Raw genomic sequence first — 23,639 nt, 5'->3', positions numbered from 1 at the left:
TGGTGTGAAATTTGCTTTTTAAAAACTGCAAATCCTTTAAAATATCTATAAAATAGGAAAGGCACACAAAAGTAGAGAAGGACCTGGAAAATGAATGAAATCTTTTACCCATTTGTGGGTTTTTTTGTTTTTGTTTTTATTTCTTTCTTTCTTTTTTTTTTTTATTCTTTTACCCATTTGATCTTCCAGTTTTTATGCCTATAATTGCCTGGTAGCATGACTGGCAGTCAGAAATGGATTTTGAGCCATGTAAACTCAATGTTACCTCTACCAGAGCCTACACTCCAGTGGGAAAGGATAGGGTTTAGAAACACAGATAAACCTAAAATTGTAACTTTAATAAAAGCAGTGAGGTACAGACAAATGTGCTCAAAAAAGGGTATTTATTGGCGGGGGTGGGGGGTGGGGGTGGGGTGGGGTGGGACACACACAAAGTGATGAGGGGAGTGCGCCTGGGGACTGAAGCTGGGGACTTTGTGGTGGGTGTGGCCGGGCGTGGTTTTGCCACAGTCTGTGCCTGGTGAAGTTTCCAGCCGCAGGGAAGGGATCAATTCTGGCCTTTCTATTTAACCACTTTGTTCTTTACTCCTGTGAAAAACTTAATCTCATAATTATCGAAGAGGATATTTATAACTTTGTTCAATTACATCAAGTCCTTTTACAATTTAAGATCCATTTACTACTTTAAAATGAATAGTTTTATTGAAGTCTAATGCACATAAAGAAAAGCACAAAAATCACAACTATACAGTATGGGAAATTTTCACAAAAGAAATCACTTCTATGCAACTACTTCCAAGTTTAAAAAAAAAAAAGAGTATTACCAGTTAAAACTGAAAGCTCCTTTTCTCAGGAAATTTCCTTAGTCCCAGGCCAATAGGAGGGTTGGAGCCCTCCAAGATTCCATATACCCCTTCCCCCTAAGTAACCACGACCCTAAAAATATTGATGAGATTTGCATGTTTCTGAGTGAATATAAACAGAAATAAACAATGCATTGTTGTCTGGACTATTCCATTCAACAGTACGATTATGAATTAATCCATGTTGGTCGTTGCATGAATATTCCTCCAACTTATTCAAATCACAATCTATTTTTTCAAGGGTTCCCTGTTCGTCTTGCATAGTCTAATGTGTTTTTTTTTTAATTTTTATTCTAGTAACATATACAACCTTTCCCCATTTTAACCACACTCGGTGTATAATTCAGTGCTGTTAATTATGTTCCCACTATTTTTTTTTTAATTTATTTATTTATTTCTCTCCTCTTCCCCCCCACCCCGGTTGTCTGTTCTCTGGGTCTATTTGCTGCGTCTTCTTTGTTCGCTTCTGTTATCAGCGGCACGGGAAATCTGTGTTTCTTTTTGTTGTTGTTGTTGTGTCATCTTGTTGTGTCTCCGTTTATGTGGCACCATTCCTGGGCAGGCTGCACTTTCTTTTGCGCTGGGCGGCTCTCCTTACGGGGCACACTCCTTGCACGCATCAGCACTGCGCATGGGCCAGCTCCACACGGGCGGGGTTTGAACCACAGACCTCCCATATGACAGGCGGATGCCCTAACCACTGGGCCAAGTCCACCGCCCCACGTTCCCACTATTGTTCTACCATCACCACCATACATTACCAAAACTTTTCCATCAACCCAAATAGAAACTCTACAATGTAAGCATCGAATTCCCCGTTTCCTACACCCGCCATGGCTCCTGGTAACCTCTATTCTAGTTTCTGAGTCTGAATTTGCTTATTCTAATTACTTAATATCAGTAAGATCATTGCAATATTTGTCCTTTTGTGCCTGGCTTATTTCACTCAACAGTCTGTCTTAAAGTTTCATACATGTTGTCGTATGTGTCAGAACTTCATTACTTTTTACAGCTGAATATTATTCCATTGTATGTATACACACCATTCGTTTTTCCACACATTGTATGATGGACACTTGGGTTGCTTTCATCTTTTGTCAATTGTGAATAATGCCAGTATGAACATCAGTGTGCAAATATGAGAAAAATCACAATTTATCATATTTAATGTTGGATGCTTAGCTTGTTTGCAATTTGGGGCTATTATGAATTATGATACCATGAGAATTCTTGTATGTCTTTGCACATAAGAATACTTTTTGTTGGATATGAGGAGTAAAATTGCTGAATCACAGGGAATGCGTAAATATAGCTTTAGTTGATTCCATCCAATTCATTTCTAAGGCGATTACCCACCAGCAGTGACTGAGAGGTTCGGGTGCCCCAATTCATGCCAGCACTTGGCATCCTCAGTCTATTTACTTTTAGTCATTCTAGTGGGTATTTTGTAGCATGACATTGTGATTTTAATTTGCAATTCTGGAATATTAATAATGAGTTTGGACTTTCTTCCAAGTTATTTTTACCCATTAAGACATCCATTTTCAGTTATTAATAGTTCTTTTGGCTAGCTGTCTATTACACAGTTATCTACTTACTGGTTTGAAGGAGTTCCTTATAAGCTGTTTTGTATATTTATTGCAGATATCTTTTCCCACTCTCTGTACTTAACCTTTTCAGTGAAGATTTCTCATTTAATGTAGTCCAGTGGATCAGTCTTTGCCTTTGTTGAGTGCTTTTTTACATAAGATTGAAAATAACTTTTCCTATGACAAAGTTTTAAATATTATTCTATGTGATCTAGAATATTTATTTTTTTATGTTTTGCATATCTTTGAAAACCCATCCAGAATTAATTTTAGTAAGTGATATAAGGGGGTGGGGGGCGTCATTTTATTTCCATATGAAATTCAGTTTTCCCAGCACCAATTGTTGAAAAAAGAATCCTTTACCCACTGGACTTCAGTGTTATCTTTTTTACAAATCAAATGGCTCTACAGGTGTTGAACTGTATAGGGGCATTCACCTTTTCCACTTCTCTATTTGTCTATCTGTGTACCACTATAACACTGTTGTGTAGTTCTGTTGTGTAATCAAATGATGTTAGCTGGGTGTATAAATCTTCATTTTTTTTCTTTTTCAGGATTTTCTTTGCTCTTTTTGGCCCTTTAATGTCCATGTAAGCTTAGAATCTATTTGTCAATTTTCCTTCTCACACATGTGCACCCACAGACATGCATACACAATTTACTGAATTTTCCTTAAGTTTGCATTGAGTGCATAAAGAAATTTGGGGAAAACTGTCATTTTTATAATATTGATTCTTGCAAACCAAGAACATGGCTTATCCCTCCACGTATTTTCTTTCCCCCAATAAATTGTAATTCTCAGTGTAGAGGTTTTTAGCCATCTTTCATTAGGTTTGTTCTTAGGTAATTGATGTTTACTGCCTTAAGTGATAAAATTTTTCTTAATTTACTTTTTGGCTACTTTTGATATGGTGGAATTCAGATGATTTTTGCATTTTGGCCTTGTTAAATTCACCTAGTCTAGTGTTTATAGAATATTTGGGTTTTTCTACAAATCCAAGCATGATATCTCTAAATAATGATATTTTATAATGTTTTCTTCCTTAATTCACTGTGTAGAAATAAATTGAATGTTGCATAGAGAATGACAGTGGGAATCTACCCACCTCTTAATCTCAAGGAGAAAAGTTTTAAGAATAATTTTTCTGTAGTAATTTTGGAATCATGCTATTTTTATAGATTACTAAATGTCGTTTTCATGAATGAATCCTGTCTTTTATTCACTATTTAAAATGTATCGATTGAAATGATTACACCATATTTTTCTATATTCTAATGTGGTAAATTATCATGTAACTTTTTTTTCTAAGATTTATTTTTATTTATTTCCCCCCTTCCCCCCCGTTTTCTGCTCTCTGGGTCCATTCACTGTGTGCTCTTCTCTGTCCACTTGCATTCTTGTCAGGCAGCACCGGGAATCTGTGTCTCTTTTTCATGCTGTCATCTTGCTGCATCGGCTCTCCATGAGTGCGGCACCACTCCTGGTGGGCTGTGCTTTTTTCACATGGGGCAGCTTTCCTTGCAGGGCACACTCCTTGCGTGTGGGGCACCCCTATGCAGTGGACACCCCTGATTGGCACAGCACTCCTTGAGTGACCACACAGGTCAGGAGGCCCTGGGTACCGAAACCTCGACTTCCTATATGGTAGGCAGACTTTCTATCAGTTGAGCCACATCTGCTTCCCACCATGCAACTATTTTTTTTTTAATTTAATCCCCCCTCAGAGATGGCTCCCTCATCTGTCTGCTAGTCTTATTTGGGGAGGGGCCACCAGGAATGGAACCCAGGACCTCCCATGTGGGAGGTGAATGCCAAACCACTTGAGCCACTTCCACTAGCAGCTCCTTTTGGGCTCATTAACTAAGATAGGAAGTAGATCCATTTTGTCTAGGTTCTGGGAAAATGTGTTTATGATTTGAGTTCTTAAATATCTGGTACAATTGACCCATGAGGCTATCTGGACCTGAATTTTTTAAAAATTATGGTATGTTATTATTAATTACCTATCTTTTAATTTATACCTTGCAGTCTTCGAGTGTTCCCTAGAGCCTGAATCCTTGAAATTTAGTCTTCCTGAGAATTCTTGCTAAGCATGGCTTTAGATCTCAGAACTTCCTTTCGACATGACCCATCCAGGAGTGGTCATCCTGGGTCACACAATCTAGAGCTTGAACCTACCCAAGGATGTGATCTCCAGAGGAGAGAGGGGAACTCTAAGTTCCAGGGCCCTCAGCTCAGCTTATATCAAACCAGCAATGGCTCATTTGCAAAGCAGGAACTAAAAAGACTCCGTAAGGTATTTCACTTGTGGCTGCAGCCAGAAAAACACAGCAAGGAAGAAATTATTTCTCAATTGATACTGGAACAGCTTGTGATGAATGGATACTGCAGGAACAGGTCCATTTTGAAAGAAAAATGGGATTCAAGTGGAAGAAATCTGGAAAAACTCGTGGGAGAGTTGAATGATGATTGCATGAAGTCACCTGATTTTGTGAGTAGTGCGTCCTGACCTGGGGTACAGGGCAGAGGAGCATAAGAAACAAGTACTGTCAGGCAGAGTTGCCCGGAAGTGGAGAAAGAAGAGTTATTGTAACCCACTTATTAGCCAAATCACCTCCTCCCACCACTCTTCATAACTTCACCTTAATTAGCAAGAAGAAAGTGGAGGGGTGTACGTGTGCTTATTCTGTAGAATAGATAGGAGCCGGGCATACTGATTAATTGATGTAATACTTTCCCTGTTCCTATAGAACTAAAGAATATTGGTGACCCATTTAAAAATTTATTTATTAAGAATGTTCAGGCAATTTAATTAACGTGTACAAGGTCATTTGTTAATGCCTGGAAGAGATAAGAGTCTAGCAGGTCTATCCTCCCAAACTTTAACCTAGCTCAGGAGACAGATGGATAAAATCTTTGCAGATATGGAAGAAATGGGATGAAGGACATTGAGCAAGTATTTACTGGGCACTAGTATCTGCCAAGATGTTTGTAGCACATGTTTGGGAAGGTAATAAAATTTTGAGTTATGTTTATAAAAAGGAAATGAGTGAGCCATGCATAAACACGGTAATTTCAGAATGTGTTAAGTGCTAAGAGGAAAATAAACCTGTTGGTCATTGAGAATCTCCAAGGGAATAATATTAGCTGGTGCAGTGGGGAAGGGGGAATCTGAGAAATTGGCATTTGAGCAGAATTCTCAAGTGTGAGGAATAAAGGCCTTCGCAAGTGCTGGCTCTTCCTTTAGAAAGACTTATTGTTATTTTTTAATCAGGGAAGACATACTGAAGAACCAACAGAGATAAGGGCAGGGCATGGAGATGTGGGAGCCCATAACTGAGGAATCTTGTGAAATTTGATGAGGGTAGGTTTTCCACCCCTTCCAAGGCTTTGGTCACCAACCAATCTAGATAGTACACTCATCGGTCTCTGTTTACAGGTCCATGTCCACATGCAGGGACAGGAAGCCCTCTTCTCAGAGAATATGCCCTTAAGAGAAGTCATTTATCTCATGGAACAAATGCCAGCAGGAACCCCAAGAGGAGAGAGCATGAGGACACCCTTCCAAGGTCCCCAAAATATTCCCCTTCAAACAGGACATGGTGAGTGAAGGGGACCTGGGCACTGGAGGGATGTTCTATGTGGCTCCCTTGTGGAGTTAACGTCATTAAGTCATCTCTTTATTTTCACAGGAGATGAATATAAAGATGACAGCAACATTTTTGTGAAACGCAATCAAATTAATGTCAATATTACTAGTCAAGGAAATCAAGTACCTTACGTGGTTATTATTCAGGAAGATGATAGCCCTAAGCCTGAAGAGGGGAGTGGTTCTTGGAAGAACCTGCACAACTTTAGAAGAGCAGAGCTTGGCTCCCCCACATCCCAGGAAGGATCCCTAGGAGAATCCTCTTCTCAAGATGTCCCTATGGAGGTGGAAACGCAGTTTCTTCCCAGGACAGATCAAGCCAGCCCTAAGCCTGCCCTTACCAATCAAAGCAGTGATGGAACATCCAGATGTGGGATAAACCAAGAAAGAGTCCACAGTCCCCCAAAGTCATACAAATGTGAGGACTGTCCCAGGATCTTCAGGTTTCCCTCTCAGCTAGAAGCCCACCAGAGAAGACACAGGAATGAAAGGCCATTTGTTTGCACTGAGTGTCACAAAGGTTTCTTCCAGACATCAGACCTCCACGTGCACCAGAAGATTCACATGGCGGAGAAGCCCTTCAGGTGCAGCTCGTGTGAAAGATCCTTCAGCCACAAAACCAACTTGCTAGCTCATGAGAGAATCCACTCTGGAGATAAGCCCTATGTGTGTTCCCTTTGCAAAAAGAGCTACCGCCAGTCATCCACATACCACCGTCATGTGCGGATGCACCAGAAAATTAATCTCAAAAGTGATTCTGCCACTCCAGAAGCTTCCTCAGCTACTGCCCTGACAAAAGATTTATAAAGATGGATATGTGTATGCATATTTATGTGTACGTAAATATTTCTATTTATGTACACATAATTCCATTACTAATTATCCTTCTACTTAATGTCTCATTCCCCTAGTATGTAAATTCCAGGAGGCCAGGGAATTAGACATTTTCTTCACTTATCCATCATGGTGCCTAGAACAAGTGGTTGACGTTTATTCCATAAATATCTGTAGAATAAATAAATGAATCCACCTGATGGTGTTTTTAAGTCTTTAAAATTCAGAAGTATGTCCTGCCTGAGAAGATGTTGAGTGCCACTTCCCGTGGACACAAAGCTCACAGTTGTGCATTGAGGCTCTGCCTGTTAGCTTCCCTGTCCTCTATCCACACCCTTTGATGATGGTGCAGCCAAAGCCACCCTAAAAATGTGAAGACCAGAGAGGGACACCTGGAAGCAGGCCTGAGCTGAGGCATGAGAGCATCCACTCCAAAGAGAAGCTCTATGTGTGTTCCCTTTGCAAAGGAAGCTACTGCCAGTCATCCATGTACCACTGCCATATGTGGACCCACCAGAAAATTAAATTATCCAGCATGCCAAATATTTCCTGAAAAAGAATTATTTTAGTAGGAAAATCAAATACAGATTGGTTACTTGGGTAGAAATATTTTGTCTTCTGCCCTCCTTTATTATGAGGTATCCTTATTCAAAGATTAAATTCAGATAGAAAAAGAAACTTGTGTTTTTGCATTTTCTGTCTCTTTTAAATGTGTTGACTTGGTATTTTACCATAAACCAAAAGTATGAGTACTTTATTTTAGTGGTATTAAAAATATAGGGGAAACAGACATGGCTCAACTGATAGAGCTTCCACCTACCATATGGAGGGTCCAGGGTTCTATACCCAGGGCCTCCTGACCTGTGTGGTGCGCTGGCCCACGCACAGTGCTGCCATACGCAAGGAGTGCTGTGCCACACAGGGGTGTCCCCATGTAGGGGAAGCCCATGTGCAAGGAGTGTGACCCTCAAGGAGATCCACCCTGTGTGAAAAAAGTGAAGCCCACCCAAGAGTGGTGCGGCACACATGGAGAGCTGATGCAGTAAGATGATGCAACTAAAAAGAGATGCAGTTTCCCAGTGCCACCTGATAATACAAGTGGACACAAAAGAACATGCAGCAAATGGACACAGAGAGCAGACAACAGGGGGAGGGGAAAGAAATAAATCTTTTAAAAAATAATAAAAATATAGGACTCATCCTTACCTGACAGGGGAGATACTATGGTCACAAAGGTGGTTTTCCCAGGGTGAGATTGATCCATTGCACTGGGGATCTGCTGACCCTTGGGATTTCCCCACATGGGGGAAACTTGACTACAGGATTTGTGTTGTGGGGCAGTTGCATATGTGATTTTAAAAAATTAAAAATAGGACTTTTACTCTGTTTTAATCTATTGCAAATCTTTTGCTGCCAAAAATGTTTTTCCCTTGGCCATTCGGAGCCCTTCATGCTAGCATTTCTGTTGGCATCACCCTGGTGGTCTTTCTTGGCTCCTTTGCTTTCTTGTATAATAAGTCATTCTGAGTTTGGTTCCAACACTTCTGCCCTGGATATGGATTTAACCATTTCCTTAAGAAGTCCTGTTTTGTTTTGTTTTTTCAGTAGAAGACTCCTCCCACTAGAGCAGGCCAGCTGCAGCACAACAAAATAAAGGGGAGCAGTTCAGCATTTAAAAGAAGGAGATGGTTTCAGGAGTACCAGCTGTCAATAAGGATAAATTGAGCATACTATGAGGTAGCAGCTTTAGGCTACCCATGATATATTGTTAATTGAGAAAAGGAAACTGAAAATTGGTATTAAATTTATAGCTGTGTTTTTCTTAAAAACATCTTGCATAGGATGTTTGAACACACACATGCATATATTTACACAGTGATATGTGCAAAAACCATTCTAAAAGGATCCATACTATGCTGCAAACATTGTTCTTCAGGAGGTAGACTTATCAGAGACTGTTCACTTTCTCCTTTAATGAGAAAAACAATTTGACATTTAATATATTGAGTGTTTTGAAAAGACTTAGGAATACAAACCTGTACTGATGGGCTTTTTCAATTTGAGTTTAAAATGCTGCAGCTTTAGACAGGATTACTGTTAATCACAGAAACACATGCACCCTATCACAAGAATCCCAGCAGAAGGACTGAATGTTCTTGAATGTGCATCAAAATAACATGGAGGCCTTATTAAAATGCAGATCCTGGGAGCGGATGTGGCTCAAGTGGTTACATGCCTGCTTCCCACATGGGGGTCGCAGGTTCAGTTCCTGATGCTTCCAAAAACAAAAAACCAAACTACAAGTAAAACAAATGAAAAAACCAACTCAGGGAAGCTGATGTGGCTTAGTATTTAAGCACTGGCTTCCCACATACAAGGTCCGGTACCTAAAAGAAAAAAGCAGATTCTCGGGTCCCACCCCCAAAGAATCTGATTCAATAACTCTTAGTTTGGAATGGAGGATTTGCATATATAACAATTCCCCAGATGCTGCTGATGCTGCTGATCCAATGTTAAGACTCTGAGAACCAGATTTGTGTAATGCGGGAATGGTGAGACCATGTTGTTCCAGGGCCCAGCTCACTGGGCTAGGAATTTGCATTCTGAGAGGGGCAGAGTCCAGAGTTTTTATAGACATTCTCTGAAGGAATCTGCAATGAGCAAAGCAAATGAATGGCCAACAGGACTGGTGGGACCTTGTGGAGATGCCCTGGCTTTCCCTGGGCCAGATTCCACTTACTGAAGCTGCCTAGCTCTCTGATTCTTTATCCTGGAACTTAATCCATACACACACACACACACACATACACACACAAATACCCTCGTGGCTCATCCCTCACCTCTTTCAAATATTTGCTTCATCACCCTCTTATTAAGGAGACCTGCCTTTCAGGACTGTGTAGCTCACTCTTTCCTATTTTGGCATCCTCATCTTCTCTCCTTTTCACGTTGTACCTACCACAATCTAACAAAATATAATTGAGTATGTCCTCTTTCATTTTTCTTATCTGCTTTCCTTGAATAGAGTGTAAGCCTCGTGTGGGCTATAGTCTTTCTCTTACTTGCTGATTTGTTCCACACCCATACACTAGTGCCTGAGATCCAGTGGGGGCTCATTGAACAGTTGTTAAAGTATAGAGTAAATACAACAGCACAGATTCTATGTCTTTTTACTATTTTAGTTATTTTAAATATCCCTTTTAACTCTCCCTCCAAGCTGGTATTGCTCAAGGTACTCATGAACTAAAAAGAAAATTTTCCCTAACAAGAAGAATATAAGTTTTATTTTTCAATATTCAATCATATATTCTAAACATTAAAAGTAAGATAACATTGAAATACACTTATGCCATGTTTACATAAGTCAAGCATCTTTTAAATCTTAGGAAAATTGTGACATAATCTGTTAGTGAGGTGGGAGCAGGAAGGAGGAGAAGATGGAGACATTTATACTAGTAGAAAGAGGTGTTTTGCCTTGCTTCTGCAACCAACACTTTCCTCAGTTACATGGGAGCAGGCTCCTTTAAGGTTCCATAGGATTTCAGGGAGGGTAACAGCCTTATTTCCTCCTACACCTGCTGGGGGAACTTCACTATAGGGATGAACACTTCCTCTTCTCTGCAGCTGGAAGAGCTTCCCATTTATTGCCCACACCTGGAAAAAACATGAGCCTTTTGAGCAGAGTTCCTCAACCATGGCTGCTCATTACAATTACTTGAGAGCTTTGAAAAATATATCCTGGGCCCCAATCCACAGATCAGGATTTAACTTGTGGGAAAGAGCCTGGCCACAGAGATTTTTTTTAAAGCCCCCAGATGAATTTCTTTAATTAGAGAAGTTGGAAGTTTACAGAAGAATGCAGAAAATACAGAATTCCCATATACTCCCCCTATTATTAACACCTTGCATTAGTGTGGTGCATTTGATACAACTGATGAAAGAATATTGTTATAATTGAGTTATTAACTATAGTCCATGGTTTACATTAGGGTTCTCTGTTTGTGTTGTACAGTCCTATGTTTTTATTTTAATATCCCCTTTTAACAACAGTCAAAATGTGATGATAGCACAACATTGTGAATGTAATTAACAGCACTGAATTATATATTTGAATAATCAAAATTTGAAGACAAAACCCTTAGAATGGCCAAAGATTCAGCAGTCACATGCTCAGCTTAATTTTTTCCCACCTCAGACTTGTGTCTCCTGCTCAAACTTTGCTGAAATTTTAACTTTTTTAACCCTTCACTGATATTTTCCCAGAGATATTTCTGCCACCCTTTAAATTACTACATAATCACTATTAATAACTTTATAATTTGCATTTCACAACTGTTTTTCTGAGATAATCTCAACTTCCTATACAGACCCTCTTCCTGCAAAAACAGTAAAAACGATAATCACTTTGTTACCAACCTCCTTTGTGTAGGAACCCTGAAGTGGGTCTTCTGTGTTGCTCAGGTCAACTGAGTGAGACCAGATTTGGTAAAGCAGAGCAGAAACTTTATTCTTTAATCAAAGAATGGAGGTAGACTCAAGTCAAAAGACACTTCTCCCCAAAGGGAGGTGGCAGGAGTTCTTTTATACGGGATTAGGGTGAGATGGGGGTGGGTGGGGACAGCTTGGGCATACATAGATGGTTCTCTTTAGCATTTGTCACTCTTGTCCATGTTCCTGCACACACCACCCCAGCGCCCTCTTGGATAAAATTAGTTCAAGTTGGTCTTGTGGTTACTGGCATCCTGAATTCAATTCCTGCAAGCAAACATAGCTCAACCACAAGGTTACTGACATTCTGAACCTGGTTCTGAAAGAGGCATCATTTTAAGCATCAGGACTGAGTGGTATTTCCATGGCCTGTTCAGCTTATGTGATTTGGTGTCCCAAACTTTTTTTCTTACAGTCTGTTGTCTCCTTTGCATACATGCTTTGACTGTGAACACCGCAGACCCTGTCCTGTCCCTAAATGTCATTTGGCAAATGACTCTTCAAATAATTGTTGGTTTCCTAAAAAGAATTGAATATATCTCAAGACGTGAAGTAAGAAAAATTATCATTCTGTAGGATACAATCACTGATTCCACAGAAAGAAAAGATATTTTCTGAGGAGACCAGAGAGTTCCATCCTTGACCATCTGTTGCAGGCGACCCAATTTCCACATTTTCCTTCACCGCACGGCCCTCTCTGGGGTCTTCTCTTTTTCCTGACAGAACATATTGAACTAAAAAAAAAAAAAAAAAACCACCTCACTCTAACGATTCAGGCTTCATGCACTTGAAGAACAAGAAGATAAAGTTTATTAGCTTCCAGCTCCGAGTGGAAATATTTTTGTGTCGGCATACTCCACGGGATGACACGCCCATTGGGATTTGTAGCCTATGAGGGTATATAACACCTTTAGCCTGAAAGAGAGGATGCTAAGTGTCACGGAGTCTGAAATAATGTCTCTAAACAACTCTCCCCCAGAAAACTGGGTGCGGCCCTTAGAAAAAAAGAACTAAGTAACCCCTCCCGCATACTCTAGCGCTGTGGTCATCAGATCAGGGCTGGAGACCAGGGAGACGCTCCCTCCGTCATCGTTTGTGGACCGGTGGGAACTACATTACCCAGAGCGCCCTGCGCTGCGCGGCAGCGGCGCTGAGCCAATGAAAGCCCAGGATGGGGGCATTTTCGTGCGTGCGCTGCGCGGCTGCGCCGACTTCCGGCGTCCCTTCCGTGGCGGTCATTTTGGCTTTCGTTGGGTGGGCCGGCAGGGTTAGTGGTGGTGGATCGCTGTTCCGGGCCTTGGTGACCGAGGTGACGGGATCGAGAAGGCGCCGGAAGAGGCGTTCCCCCAACTGCACAGAGGCGGGCTGGAGGGCGAAGTCTGAGGTGGCTGGCTGTAGGGTTGTGCTGGGGACGGCGGTGCCTGGTTCCCGGCCCCTGCAGCCCACCGCCCCTGGCCCGCCCCGCTCACAGCTTGCGATGTGTGCGGCAGCGCCCACGGCCCCGGCCCAGGTAAACGCTGCGTCCTCCAGGCCTCACCTGCCCTCTCCCCCTCTTTCGAGCCCTAATGTCCCGCCGGAGAGGCACCAACTCCGGTCATGGCAGTCCAGGCCGTAGCGTCCAGGACAGTGAGGTGCTCGTCGTTGGGTCCGTATTTTTTGAGACCCGGCGTGATGAGGTGTGGAGGGTTGTTAGAAATAGAGGGACTGTATTTGCAAAGCTTAGAGATGTGACGGAGCCGGGAGCATTCGGAAAACCTGGGTCCATCTTGTTTCTGCAGGAAGCAGATCGTGAGGCGAAGTCGCTTCTGGAATGGCAGGCTGAGGAATTTTGCCTTCATTTTTAGGGTTCTGGGATTCATGGAGAAATTTGAACAAAGGAGGAAACTGAGTTAGGATTTTTAAAGTTTCCAAAAGGCTGTTCAAAGGAAGTACAGACTAGACGGGCTAATTAGAACATTGAGGCCCAGGGATGTTGAGTCCTTGCCCAAGGTCACACAGCTGGTAAGAGGCAGCACTGAGGACAGTGGTTGGACAGTCAGCGACTTCACCTGACTCCCAGGACTGTGTCCATGTAGTTCTGGCATGGTTGCCTGCCTCCATGGCCAGCTTCTTTCCAGAGCCGTAGAAGCACTTATAGAATTTACACAGGGAGGGAGAGGATGTGCCAGGGCCTCACTTATGCCAACTCTCACCCACATGTCCTTTGCATTTGTGATATCTTGGGATTTTTCCAAGCTCTTGGCTCTAGGGACCCTGGAGAAAGACCTGAGACCGGGCTATGGGTTATATGTAGCAGTTCCTGTTTCTGGCCACCAGTGGAAAGAGGGGTTGAAGGTTACCCCAGCAACAGGTACCAGCATATGCATATGCTTTGAGGTGAGATTGAGGTGGAAGTGATTAATGTCTCTTTTGTTGTGGGAACAAAGAGCAGGGGGCAAGAGTCAAGTCTGGACTGGCTTCCTAAGAAGCTGGGTGTCTATTCTGGAAGTAATGGGAAGTTTGGATTAAAGGAGCAAGGTGATCTTATTCAGGTCTTAATAGGTTTAATTTGGCTGAGAGAGTAGAACAGACTGGGGTTGGTGGGGTGGGTAGGGAGGAGGCGATTGCAATAGTCCAGATAAGTATTGATGGACCTGAGTAGTATGTGAGGATCAAGTTGTTGGATTCTGGATCTGTTGGATTTTGGATCCATTTTTTTTAAGAAGGTTGAACCAGATTTTCTGATATGATAGGTAGGAGAGAAAGGGAGGGATCAGGGATGAACTCAGGAGTTTTGGTCTTAGCTGGAGGAATGGAAGCCCCATTCTCTGATATGTGGAAGTGACTAGCAGGAATAATTTAAAATGGTACTATAAGGAGCTTTGTTTCAGAAATGCTAAGGATTAAATGTTTCAGGGAACACTGAGTAGAGCCATCAAGCGGGCAACTAGTCACACAATTCTGGAAATTTGGAGAGGGGTTCAGGATAGAGATATCTAAAAGGTGTTAGCTAGTGTGGACCAGGGTGGAGTTGAGGGTCACATTAAGAAGGGTGAATCTTCAGGTCTTGGTGACAGTGCTGTTAGTGGGTTGGGAAGAAGAGGGTGGGGGCTGAGGATTGGCTCTCTCTTGCTTGGACACCAGGTTGCTAGGGATGGAGCCTCACAAACAGAAGAGAGAGGAAAGTGACAGCGAAGGGGGCTGTGCAGGAGAAGATGGTCTGGCAGGTGGCCAGGACTTTCAATAGAAAGACTAGACGTGAGATGGGTGAGAGGCATAAAGGAATTAAGACAAGATGATATGGAACCTGTGGTTAGTGCATATTCACAGCTGTATTCACTCATCAGGAATTTGGAATAGCCTTTGGTGAGACCCAAGATATTTCAGTCAGATTGGTTCAACAGATCAAAGGCAAAGATAGTCATCTGAGAGTCACTAGGCCTGGGTGGGGGTGCTGAAGCACTGGGGCTGGGCTTTGAATCGAAGTTATGTGGAAAGAGGAATATTGTTACAAAGAGACAGCAAGTACAATACAGAAGTGGAAGAAGGCCATGGGTATGTGATATCCATACCTAGTTCTTTTGTTATTGTTGTTTTTAATATATTTTTTTAAGTCTGTCATTCATACATGAACATAAAACAATAAGTGTATAGTAAAAGTTGTGAACTTACAAGATAAACATGCATAACATCATACAGGGGTCCCATACATCACTCCTCTGCTAACACCTTACAATGTTGTAATACATTTATTAAAACCATGTAAAAACAGTAAAAAAATATGACTACTAACTATAGTCCTTATTTTGTATTTGGTATATTTTTCCCCCAACCTACCCTTTTTTTTTTTTTAAACAAATCAATTTATTGGTACTTACTAATTGAAGATGCAATTTATCCAAAGTGTACAATCAGTGTTATTTGGTATAATCACATAGTTGTGCATTCATCACTTTAATTGTTATTAAAGCATTTTCATTACTTCATTAATAATAATAAGCAAAAAACAGACAAAGTAATTCCTCCCCTTTCAACCTCTGTTTCCCCTGCTGTACATAGTTGCTATTTCTCTATATTCTTGACCAATTGTTTGTTTGTTAAGTAGTTTTACTGAGATAGATTCACATCATATGATCTGTTAATAAAATAGCTGTTAAAAAGTCCTTTATTGTAAAATTGTAAGATAAATAGCAAAATAGATTGAAAAAAATTACAAATTTTAAGAGCGCAAAGCCAGATTAAATATAATCAATTATAAGAAATAGTGTAGCAACAAATACTAAAAAACATGAATAACCCTAATATAATAGAAATTATTTATAATTATAGGTTTTATATTATAGTTCTAACAATTGGACATAATCTCTAAGACTCAGATAAAATGTTAGTTTAGTTATTTAATTTCCATTTAGGCCATAATTCTTTCTGGATAATCAGATTCCCATTTGGGAATTCTTCACATCTTATTGGAATGAATTTCAGCAGATAATGTGCCAACTCATAATTTTACAAGGCAGAAAAACTCAAAATCTTTTCAACAGTAGTCATGCTAAATCATTATTGATACAAATGGATTATTTTAATTAATGAATATGCATAAGAAAGGGTTACAGAAAACTGAAATAGCCAAAAATATATCTCTTCTTCTGTCCTCAATTAAAAGCAAGTGTTCACATTGTACGAAAAAACTTACAGAATACTGATCAGAGGAACAATTTGCTAGTTGCACTGAGTAATTATTGTTCATTTACTATAATATTAATATTTTATGTTTATTTGGCTTCCAGCTCTTTTTTGGTTACTATTTGCATAGAATACCTTTTTCAAACCTTTCACTTTTTTAAAAAGATTTATTTACTTTATTTTTCTTTATTTATCCCCCCTTCCCTGTTGTTTGTTCTCTCATCTGTCTGCTTATTGTTTGCTCGCCTACTCCAAGGAGGTACCAGGAACTGAACCCAGGACTTCCCACGTGAGAGGCAAGTGCCCAATGGCCTTACCCACATCCGCTTCCCACAGGCTGCGGCATCTGCTAGTTTGTGGCATTTGCTTGTTTTAGGCATCTGCTCATTACCGCATTGTCTAGCTTGTTGTGGCAGGTATGGGTGTCTGTAAGTCTTCTTTAAGAGGCACCGGGATCTCCCATGTGGTAGGCGGGTGCCCAGCTGGTTGAGCCATATCTGCTTCTCCAACCTTTCACTTTTAACCTGGTTGTGTCCTTACGTCTGAGGTGGATCTCTTGTAGACAACATACAGATGGCTCATATTTTCCTGTGAGTCTTTGTCTTTTGATTGGGAAGTTCAGTCCGTTAACATTCAGTGTTATTACTGTAAAGGAATTACTTCATCCATTTTGTCCTTCAGCTCTCTGTTGTCATGTCATTCTATTGTCTGTCTTCTTATCCTTTAGTTTACCCTTCCTAATAATCTTCATTTCTAAAAATCTCAAAATCTCTCACCCTTGTTTATTCCTTTCAGGTTGCAGTACCCCCTTTTGTATACCTTGTAAATCTGGTCTTTTGGTAAGATATTCCAGCAGTTTTTTGTTTGTTTGTGAAGACTTTGAACTTACCCTCATTTTTGAAGGACGGCTTTGCCAGGTACAGAATTCTTGGCTGGCAGTTTTTCTCTTAGTACCTTAAATACGTCATACCGCTTTCTTCTCTCTTCCATAGTTTCTGATGAGAGGTCTGTACTTAATCTTACTGAGTTTCCCTTGTATGTGATGATTTGCTTTTCTCTTGCTGCTTTCAGAATCCTCTCTTTATCTCTGATATTTGTCATTCTTAATAATAGGTATCTTGGGGTAGGTCTTTTCACATTTATTCTGTTTGGCGTATGTTGTCCTTGGATATTGATATTTATGTCCTTCCTGAGGGTTGGGAAGTTTTTGGTCATTATTTCCTTAAATATTCTTTCTGTCCCTTTTCCATTCTCTTCTCCTTCCAAGACACCAATAATGCAAATGTTTGCTCATATCACATTGTCATTCCGTTCCCTGAAACTCTGTTCCATTTTTTCCATTCTCTTCTCTTTCTCTTCTGTCTTTTCCAGTTCAGATGTTCTGCCTTCAGAGTCACTCATTCTGTCTTCAAGCAATTCAAATCTGCTCTTGTGTGCCTCTAATGTATTTTTAATCGCATCCATCATGTTTCATTCCCATAAAGTGTGTTACTTTTTTTTTTGCAAGCTTTCAAATTGTTCTTTATGCCTCCTAGTATCTTCTTAATATCCTTTACTTCTTTAGTCATATTTTTATAAATTCTTTGAAGTTATTTAGGAGAGTTTTGTGAGTATCACTGTTTGTCTTAAGTCTTGTATCTCTTCAAGATACTTGATTTGTTCTTTTGGCTGGGCCATCTCTTCCTGTTTCTTAGTATAGCTTGTAATTTTTTGCTGGTATCTAGGCATTTGAATATGTGGTGAATTGACTCTGATGGCCAATTTCTCTGTCTTGCCTATTGCTTTATTTTTTTTTTTCACAGCTCTTCTTTCATATTTGGTTCACCTTATTTTCAATCTTTTTAATTGCCCAGCTTGAGTTTTCAAAATTAGGCTAGGGACTCACTGTGGGGTGCAGGTTTTCTCCCAGGGGTTGGATACGATGTGAACAGTGTATGTCCATGCAATTTCCAGATTGGCCAGCAGGTGGTGCTAGTCAATGCACCTTTTCACTGAGGTGTTTCAGTCTCAGCCTTCCTGAGTTCCTGTGTTGAATCTCCAGAGCAGAGATTCAAAGCAGGCTCTGCTGCCCGAATTACTAAAGAAAAGCACCCCAACCTCCCCTTCCTTTTCCCTTGAAACAGGTGACAGGAAGGAAGATGTCTGTTCCCCTCAGCTGCAGCCAGCCTGGGGTTTTGCCCCAGCTTAATATCTTGGGGGCGGGAGAGAGGAGCCCTTGCCAGCAGTCATTGGGGCTTGGTACCTCGTGTTTGTCTTTTCAGCTTCTTCATTTCTCTGTCTCTCACCCTCCTGGGAGTTGTATAGGACTGTCCTGGTCTGCCGACCCCCAAGCAGATCTCTTGGGCAGCTTTTGGTTCTTTCTCCATTGTTTTTGTGAGAGCATTCAGCTCTGCCTCTTAGTCCATTGCCATTTTCCCACAATGCCAATGTTGCAGTGAGAATCGGGGGCAGGCAGGAAGGCTTCAGAACAGACATCAGGGCAGTCCCTGGCAGTTGGGGTTACCAGCAGTCTAGGGTAGTACTAGATCCTGTTTGAATTTGCCAAGGCCTCTCTTGATGCCATGTGACAAGTAACATGTGGGGAATCCAGGGAGATGCCTATGGTGTGGGGCAGGGAGGTGGTAGAGACTGTGAGGAAGTGGCTCTGGGTCCAGAGATGTGAGAGAGGTACAGTCTGAAGAATGATGTGCGTGTAGAGAGGCACTATGAACTGATGGCCCTATGACCCTGGTATTGGGGGATTTAAGAGTGAAGGGTAAATGCAAGTTTACTTGTATCTGGAAGGCACAGTCTGGAGGGCACCAGGGGAAATACTTGGCAGGGAGCATTGGGTCCCTGTATGTCAGGCCCAAAATTTAGACGATATCTATCTGCACACTTTCTGTTGTTGCTGAGGATTGGACCCAGTGATTGAGGGGACCACGAGGAGAGAGCAGCACCCATGGCACCAGGATCTGGTATCTCTGAGTTGGATTGCTGGGGAGGAACATGGGGCAGATATGTGGGGGGATGGATTGTGGGTCCTCAGGAGAGAGGCTGTTCATGGTTTCATCAGTCCCCATCATGGCAGGTCAGCGTGACCTTTGAGGATGTGGCTGTGTACTTCTCCTGGGAGGAGTGGGGGCTCCTTGATGAGGCTCAGAAATGCTTGTACCACGATGTGATGCTGGAGAACCTTGCACTTGTGGCCTCACCAGGTAAGGCCCTGACACCCACCCAACTGTCCAGGGCTAGGCTCTGTCTTTCCCTTGTTCCATGCAGCTCTGTCCATCTCACATCATGTCCATGGGCAAAGTGCTGTTATTAGGGTTGGCCTGGACGTAATGCCCTCTTCTTTCCTCTTGAAGTCCCAAAACTTACTACCCCAAAGCCTCACAGAGAAGGATTTGGGGTCAGGAGTCTTGCTGTCAGCTTAATGGTTCCCTCCTTGCTTGCCCTCTCCCAGATCCATGATATCTCTGTGCTCCATGTTCTGCCCTCTTCCTGTACCTGAGTTTTACTCATGACTACTGTGCCAGAAATTGCAGGCACTGACATGGTCACTACTTATATGGACCATGGGTTGTTCCTGAAAGACTATTTTGAAGTTCTTGTAATGTTAATTTTCTTTCCTCTGGTCTGTTATATGCTGAGTTGTTCTCAGCCAATGCTGGACACTCATCTATCTGTCTTTCCGTTAAGATTTGCATTATTCATGTCCTATGTAGTTGCATTTGGGGATGGGGAAATCCTTATTCCTTCACAGAATGCAGATGGTTCCAGCCATGGCAAGATGGGCTCAGAAGTGGCCTGGCCCTGGTGAAAGTTGGCTGGGGGGGGCAGGTGGGGAGTGTGATGCCAGGGCTATGTTCAGATCATCACCAGGAACCTGTCCTGAGTAACCAGGTTACAGTGCGATTGCCAGTGGCCACACCTCATTTCTACCTTTCCTTCCCCATTCTCGACACTTTGCTGGCTTGTCATTTCTGTTATTTATATTCTGCTCTGACCCAGGGCTATTCACCACTTCTCTAGATTCTGTGTCTCACTAATCCTCTGCTGCTCCCTCTGCACTGCTCTCTAGCATTGTGTTGTGAGATGTCCACATATCCTTAAATAGTCCTTGAATATCAGCTGTTGTAATCAGATTTTCTTGGTCCTGGAGACATGCTTCTGTACACCATCATATATTACCAGCAGACCTAGGTCGTGCTGAAAGCCTTTGGTAGAGAAGTGACTTGTAAACCCTGCCTTCCAACCCTAAGCCACACCTTCTCCTTGTGTCCTTCTGCCAGTGAGGCCTCCCCCATTTTGTGGCCTTAGGAGCTAGTAGTGCACAAAAGCCACCTCCTCAATCTGAGCCCAACTCCCTTGTTCTGAAAATAATCTCTCAGACTTGGTCTTGATGCACCAAGATGTACATTTTTGATGTAACTGCCCCTCCCAATTAAGTCAGCATGTATATCACCATCACTTCTTTGCTTTCAGATGACTGGCATGGAGTGGAGGATGAGCAGGTGCCATCTGAAGAGAGTATGTCTGTAGAAGGAATGTCACAGGTTAGGACTCTCCAGGCAAATCCTTACACTCAGAAGATGCACCCCTGTGGCACATGTGTCCCAGTATTGAGAGACATTTCACACTTGGCTGAGCACCATCACATACAGAAACCACACATGTGTGGTGTGTATGGCAAACAGTTCCTTTTCAGTGAAAACGTTCACCAGCACCAGAACCAGCACACTGGAGAGAAACCCTTCAGAACTGATGTGGGCAGCACCTTGTTTGTGAAAAGCTTTAAGTTCGAGGAGTCAGAGAAGCCCTTTGCCTGCAGGGAAGTTGGGAAGTGCTTCCTGGCCGGTTCGGGACTTCTTCATCAACAGAACAGTCACACCAGAGAGAATCCAAACAATAGTACTGAGTGTGGAGCAACCTTTCACAGTGGAAAAAGTGATGACAGTTTTAGGGAATGCAAGAAAGCCTTCAGGAATGCACACACACTTGTGCAGCATCAGAGAGTCCATCCTGGAGAGAGGCTTTATGAATGTAACAAATGTGGGAAAACCTGTAAACGAAGGTCTAACCTCATTCAGCACCAGAAAATCCACACTGGAGAAAGGCCTTATGAATGTAATGAATGTGGAAAATTCTTTACCCATAACTCACGGTTCATTCAACATCAGAGAGTTCACACTGGGGCAAGGCCTTATAGGTGCAGCAAATGTGGGAAATCCTTTAGTCAAAGCTCTGGCCTCATTCATCATAGGACAGTTCACACTAATGAAAGGCCTTATGAGTGCAGTGAATGTGGGAAATCCTTTAGCCAAAGCTCTGGCCTCATTACACATTGGAGGGTTCATAGTGGAGCAAGGCCTTATGAATGTGGAGAATGTGGGAAATCCTTTTGCCAAAGCTCTGGCCTCATTCAACACCGGAGAGTTCACACAGGAGCAAGGCCTTATGAGTGCAATGAGTGTGGGAAATCCTTTAGTCGCAAATCACACCTCATTCAACACCAGACAGTTCACACTGGAGCAAGGCCTTTTGAGTGCGGTGAATGTGGGAAATCTTTTAGCCAAAGTTCTAGCCTCATTCAACATCGGCGAGCTCACACTGGAGAAAGGCCTTATGCGTGCAGGGAATGTGGGAAAGCCTTCAGTCGAAGGTCTTACCTCACTGGGCATCAGAAAGTTCACACAGGAGAAATACTTTAGATGTGTGGGGACTGTCCTGTTCCCTTATTTGTTAAAATGAGGAGAGTCTTTGTGAGGGAGCCATCTGTCTGAATTGAATGTCATGCAAACATTCCCAGTGGGGAGGTTCTTCATAAACTCCAGATCCATGGGAATCTTTAATAAGCTGTGTTGCACTCTGTAACCTGCCTAGGGCCCTTGCCAGATTTTTGTTACTGCTATTTGATGTGGTAGAATCCATTTCACTTCTTGTCCCAATGTGATCAGGGAAAGAGACTTGTGCTCTGTTCCATTCACTGGAGAAAATCATGAATAGTGTGAGCCCTTAAGGAATTCTCTTTCTTTCCCCATGACTAGATAGTTTTGGCCCAGAGGACCTGATCTATGTTCTGGTGCCTGCAGAGAAGGACAACTGTTTTCAGGGATACTGTTGGTCTGAAATGATGCTTGTGAAGGAATTTTCCAGCCTCCGGGTCAACAATAGGGGAAATAACTTACCTCACTGTGCTCTGGTTTGGACAGTAATGATGGCATTGTTTAAGATACCTCTAATCCTGAGGGTTTTATTCACTGTGTGGATGAGTTGAAGACAGTTGTGTTCTGTCAGCATGAAGGAGTAAATAGCTTTTATGGGCAACCCAAACTTTCAGTGCCTCAGGACACTATGAGGGCAGAAAATGCCTCTCTAATTTGGGCCTAATTTGCATTGCTACCATAGGCACCTAGAAAAGACTAAAAGACCTTGTGGTTCTAATTTGTGGCCTTGTTTATGGGTTTATTGTACACTGAGGCCACTCTGAGGAGTGGCAGTTACTGTGACAGCTTCCAGTGCTTCTGCAAGCGGCCTGAATGGGATATCACCTAATGCCCAGGACTGCTGAGGGAAGTCTTATCCCTCAGGTCTTTCGAGGGAGCCATGTGCTCTGATGTCCAGGCTGGTGTCACTGGTTGAGGTTAGAGTGGCAGGGGAACCATAATTGGTACCAAAACACTGGATTATTATTAGAGATCACAATATAGTTGGAATGTGCCTTTTCTAAAAGTGCATCCACAAATACGGCAATGAGGCATGTGGGATGAGTGCATGTAAATTCTCAAGATCTCCAGTCCTGTGTGTCCTTTGTAGCTGAGGTCATTGTCAGAGAAAATAAAGATTTGTGGAGTCTCGTAGGTTGTCTGGGCTGTTCGTATCAGGGCCATTCCTGCACAGGTAGGGAAACAAAGATGGAGAAAGGGGAGACCCCATTGTCCAGGGATGTGGTTTTTGTGTCCAGGCCAGCATGCCTGTTGACTCAGGTGAAAATGGCCTTCATTGCTCACCACTGTTTGCTGCTCTTCAGGCAAGGCTGCCCCTTCCATGAGGAGAAAGATGGTGGAGTCAATATGGAGTTGCCGAATCCAGTTTTCCAAAGAGTGGGAGATCTAGATTTTCATTTTAAACCATTTTAAAGCTTTGTTAGGGTATAACTGACATGCAATAAATGGCACCTATGTAAAGTGTGTAACTTGCTAAGTTTTAATATGTATAAACCTGTGAAACGATCATGATAATCCTGATTAGGAATATTTCACCCCAATATTTGCCTCAGGCTACTTAATATTTTTTTATTTCTTTATAATAGATTAGTGTCCATTTTCTAGAATTTTATGGATTGGGGTCCTTTACAGAAAATAATTCTGGTTCCCCTCATCCTGCATAATTATTTTGCAATTCATCCATGGTGCTTATATGAATACTTACATGAATAGTTCATTCTTTTTATATAGCTACATATGCTTTTGTATGGCTATACCACTATTTATCCATTCATCTATGGATATTTGAGTTGTTTCCGGTTATTGACTATTACAAATAAAGCTGCTACTAACATTTGTATACAA

General features: G+C 42.0%; 2 protein-coding genes and 1 pseudogene across 4 annotated transcripts; all 3 read left to right on the top strand.

Annotated features, from left to right (window-relative positions):
* Positions 1-4,545: 4,545 nt before the first annotated feature.
* Positions 4,546-6,909, top strand: LOC139436838 (zinc finger and SCAN domain-containing protein 4-like). Its single transcript, XM_071209018.1, is given in 3 exon segments — positions 4,546-4,944; positions 5,893-6,094; positions 6,161-6,909. Coding segments are annotated over 3 exon segments (1,350 nt in total).
* Positions 6,910-8,134: 1,225 nt separating this feature from the next.
* Positions 8,135-8,284, top strand: LOC111763775 (U1 spliceosomal RNA; annotated as a pseudogene).
* Positions 8,285-12,630: 4,346 nt separating this feature from the next.
* On the top strand, positions 12,631-23,639 carry LOC101447655 (zinc finger protein 211). Of its 3 annotated transcripts, XM_071209508.1 has the most exons (4): positions 12,650-12,934; positions 16,343-16,382; positions 19,157-19,283; positions 20,554-23,639. In XM_071209508.1, the coding sequence occupies exons 3-4, from the start codon at positions 19,250-19,252 to the stop codon at positions 21,777-21,779; spliced, it is 1,260 nt and encodes a 419-aa protein (XP_071065609.1). In that variant the 5' UTR covers positions 12,650-12,934; positions 16,343-16,382; positions 19,157-19,249; the 3' UTR covers positions 21,780-23,639. The 3 variants fall into 3 exon arrangements, with proteins under 3 accessions (XP_058136932.1, XP_004456915.1, XP_071065609.1); XM_004456858.4 differs by lacking the exon at positions 16,343-16,382 and having other exon boundaries at positions 12,637-12,934; XM_058280949.2 differs by lacking the exons at positions 16,343-16,382; positions 19,157-19,283 and having other exon boundaries at positions 12,631-12,934.

The sequence above is a fragment of the Dasypus novemcinctus genome, chromosome 18, assembly GCF_030445035.2.
Source record: "Dasypus novemcinctus isolate mDasNov1 chromosome 18, mDasNov1.1.hap2, whole genome shotgun sequence".
NCBI lineage: Eukaryota > Metazoa > Chordata > Mammalia > Cingulata > Dasypodidae > Dasypus > Dasypus novemcinctus.
This window is presented reverse-complemented; position numbering and strand designations above follow the sequence as displayed.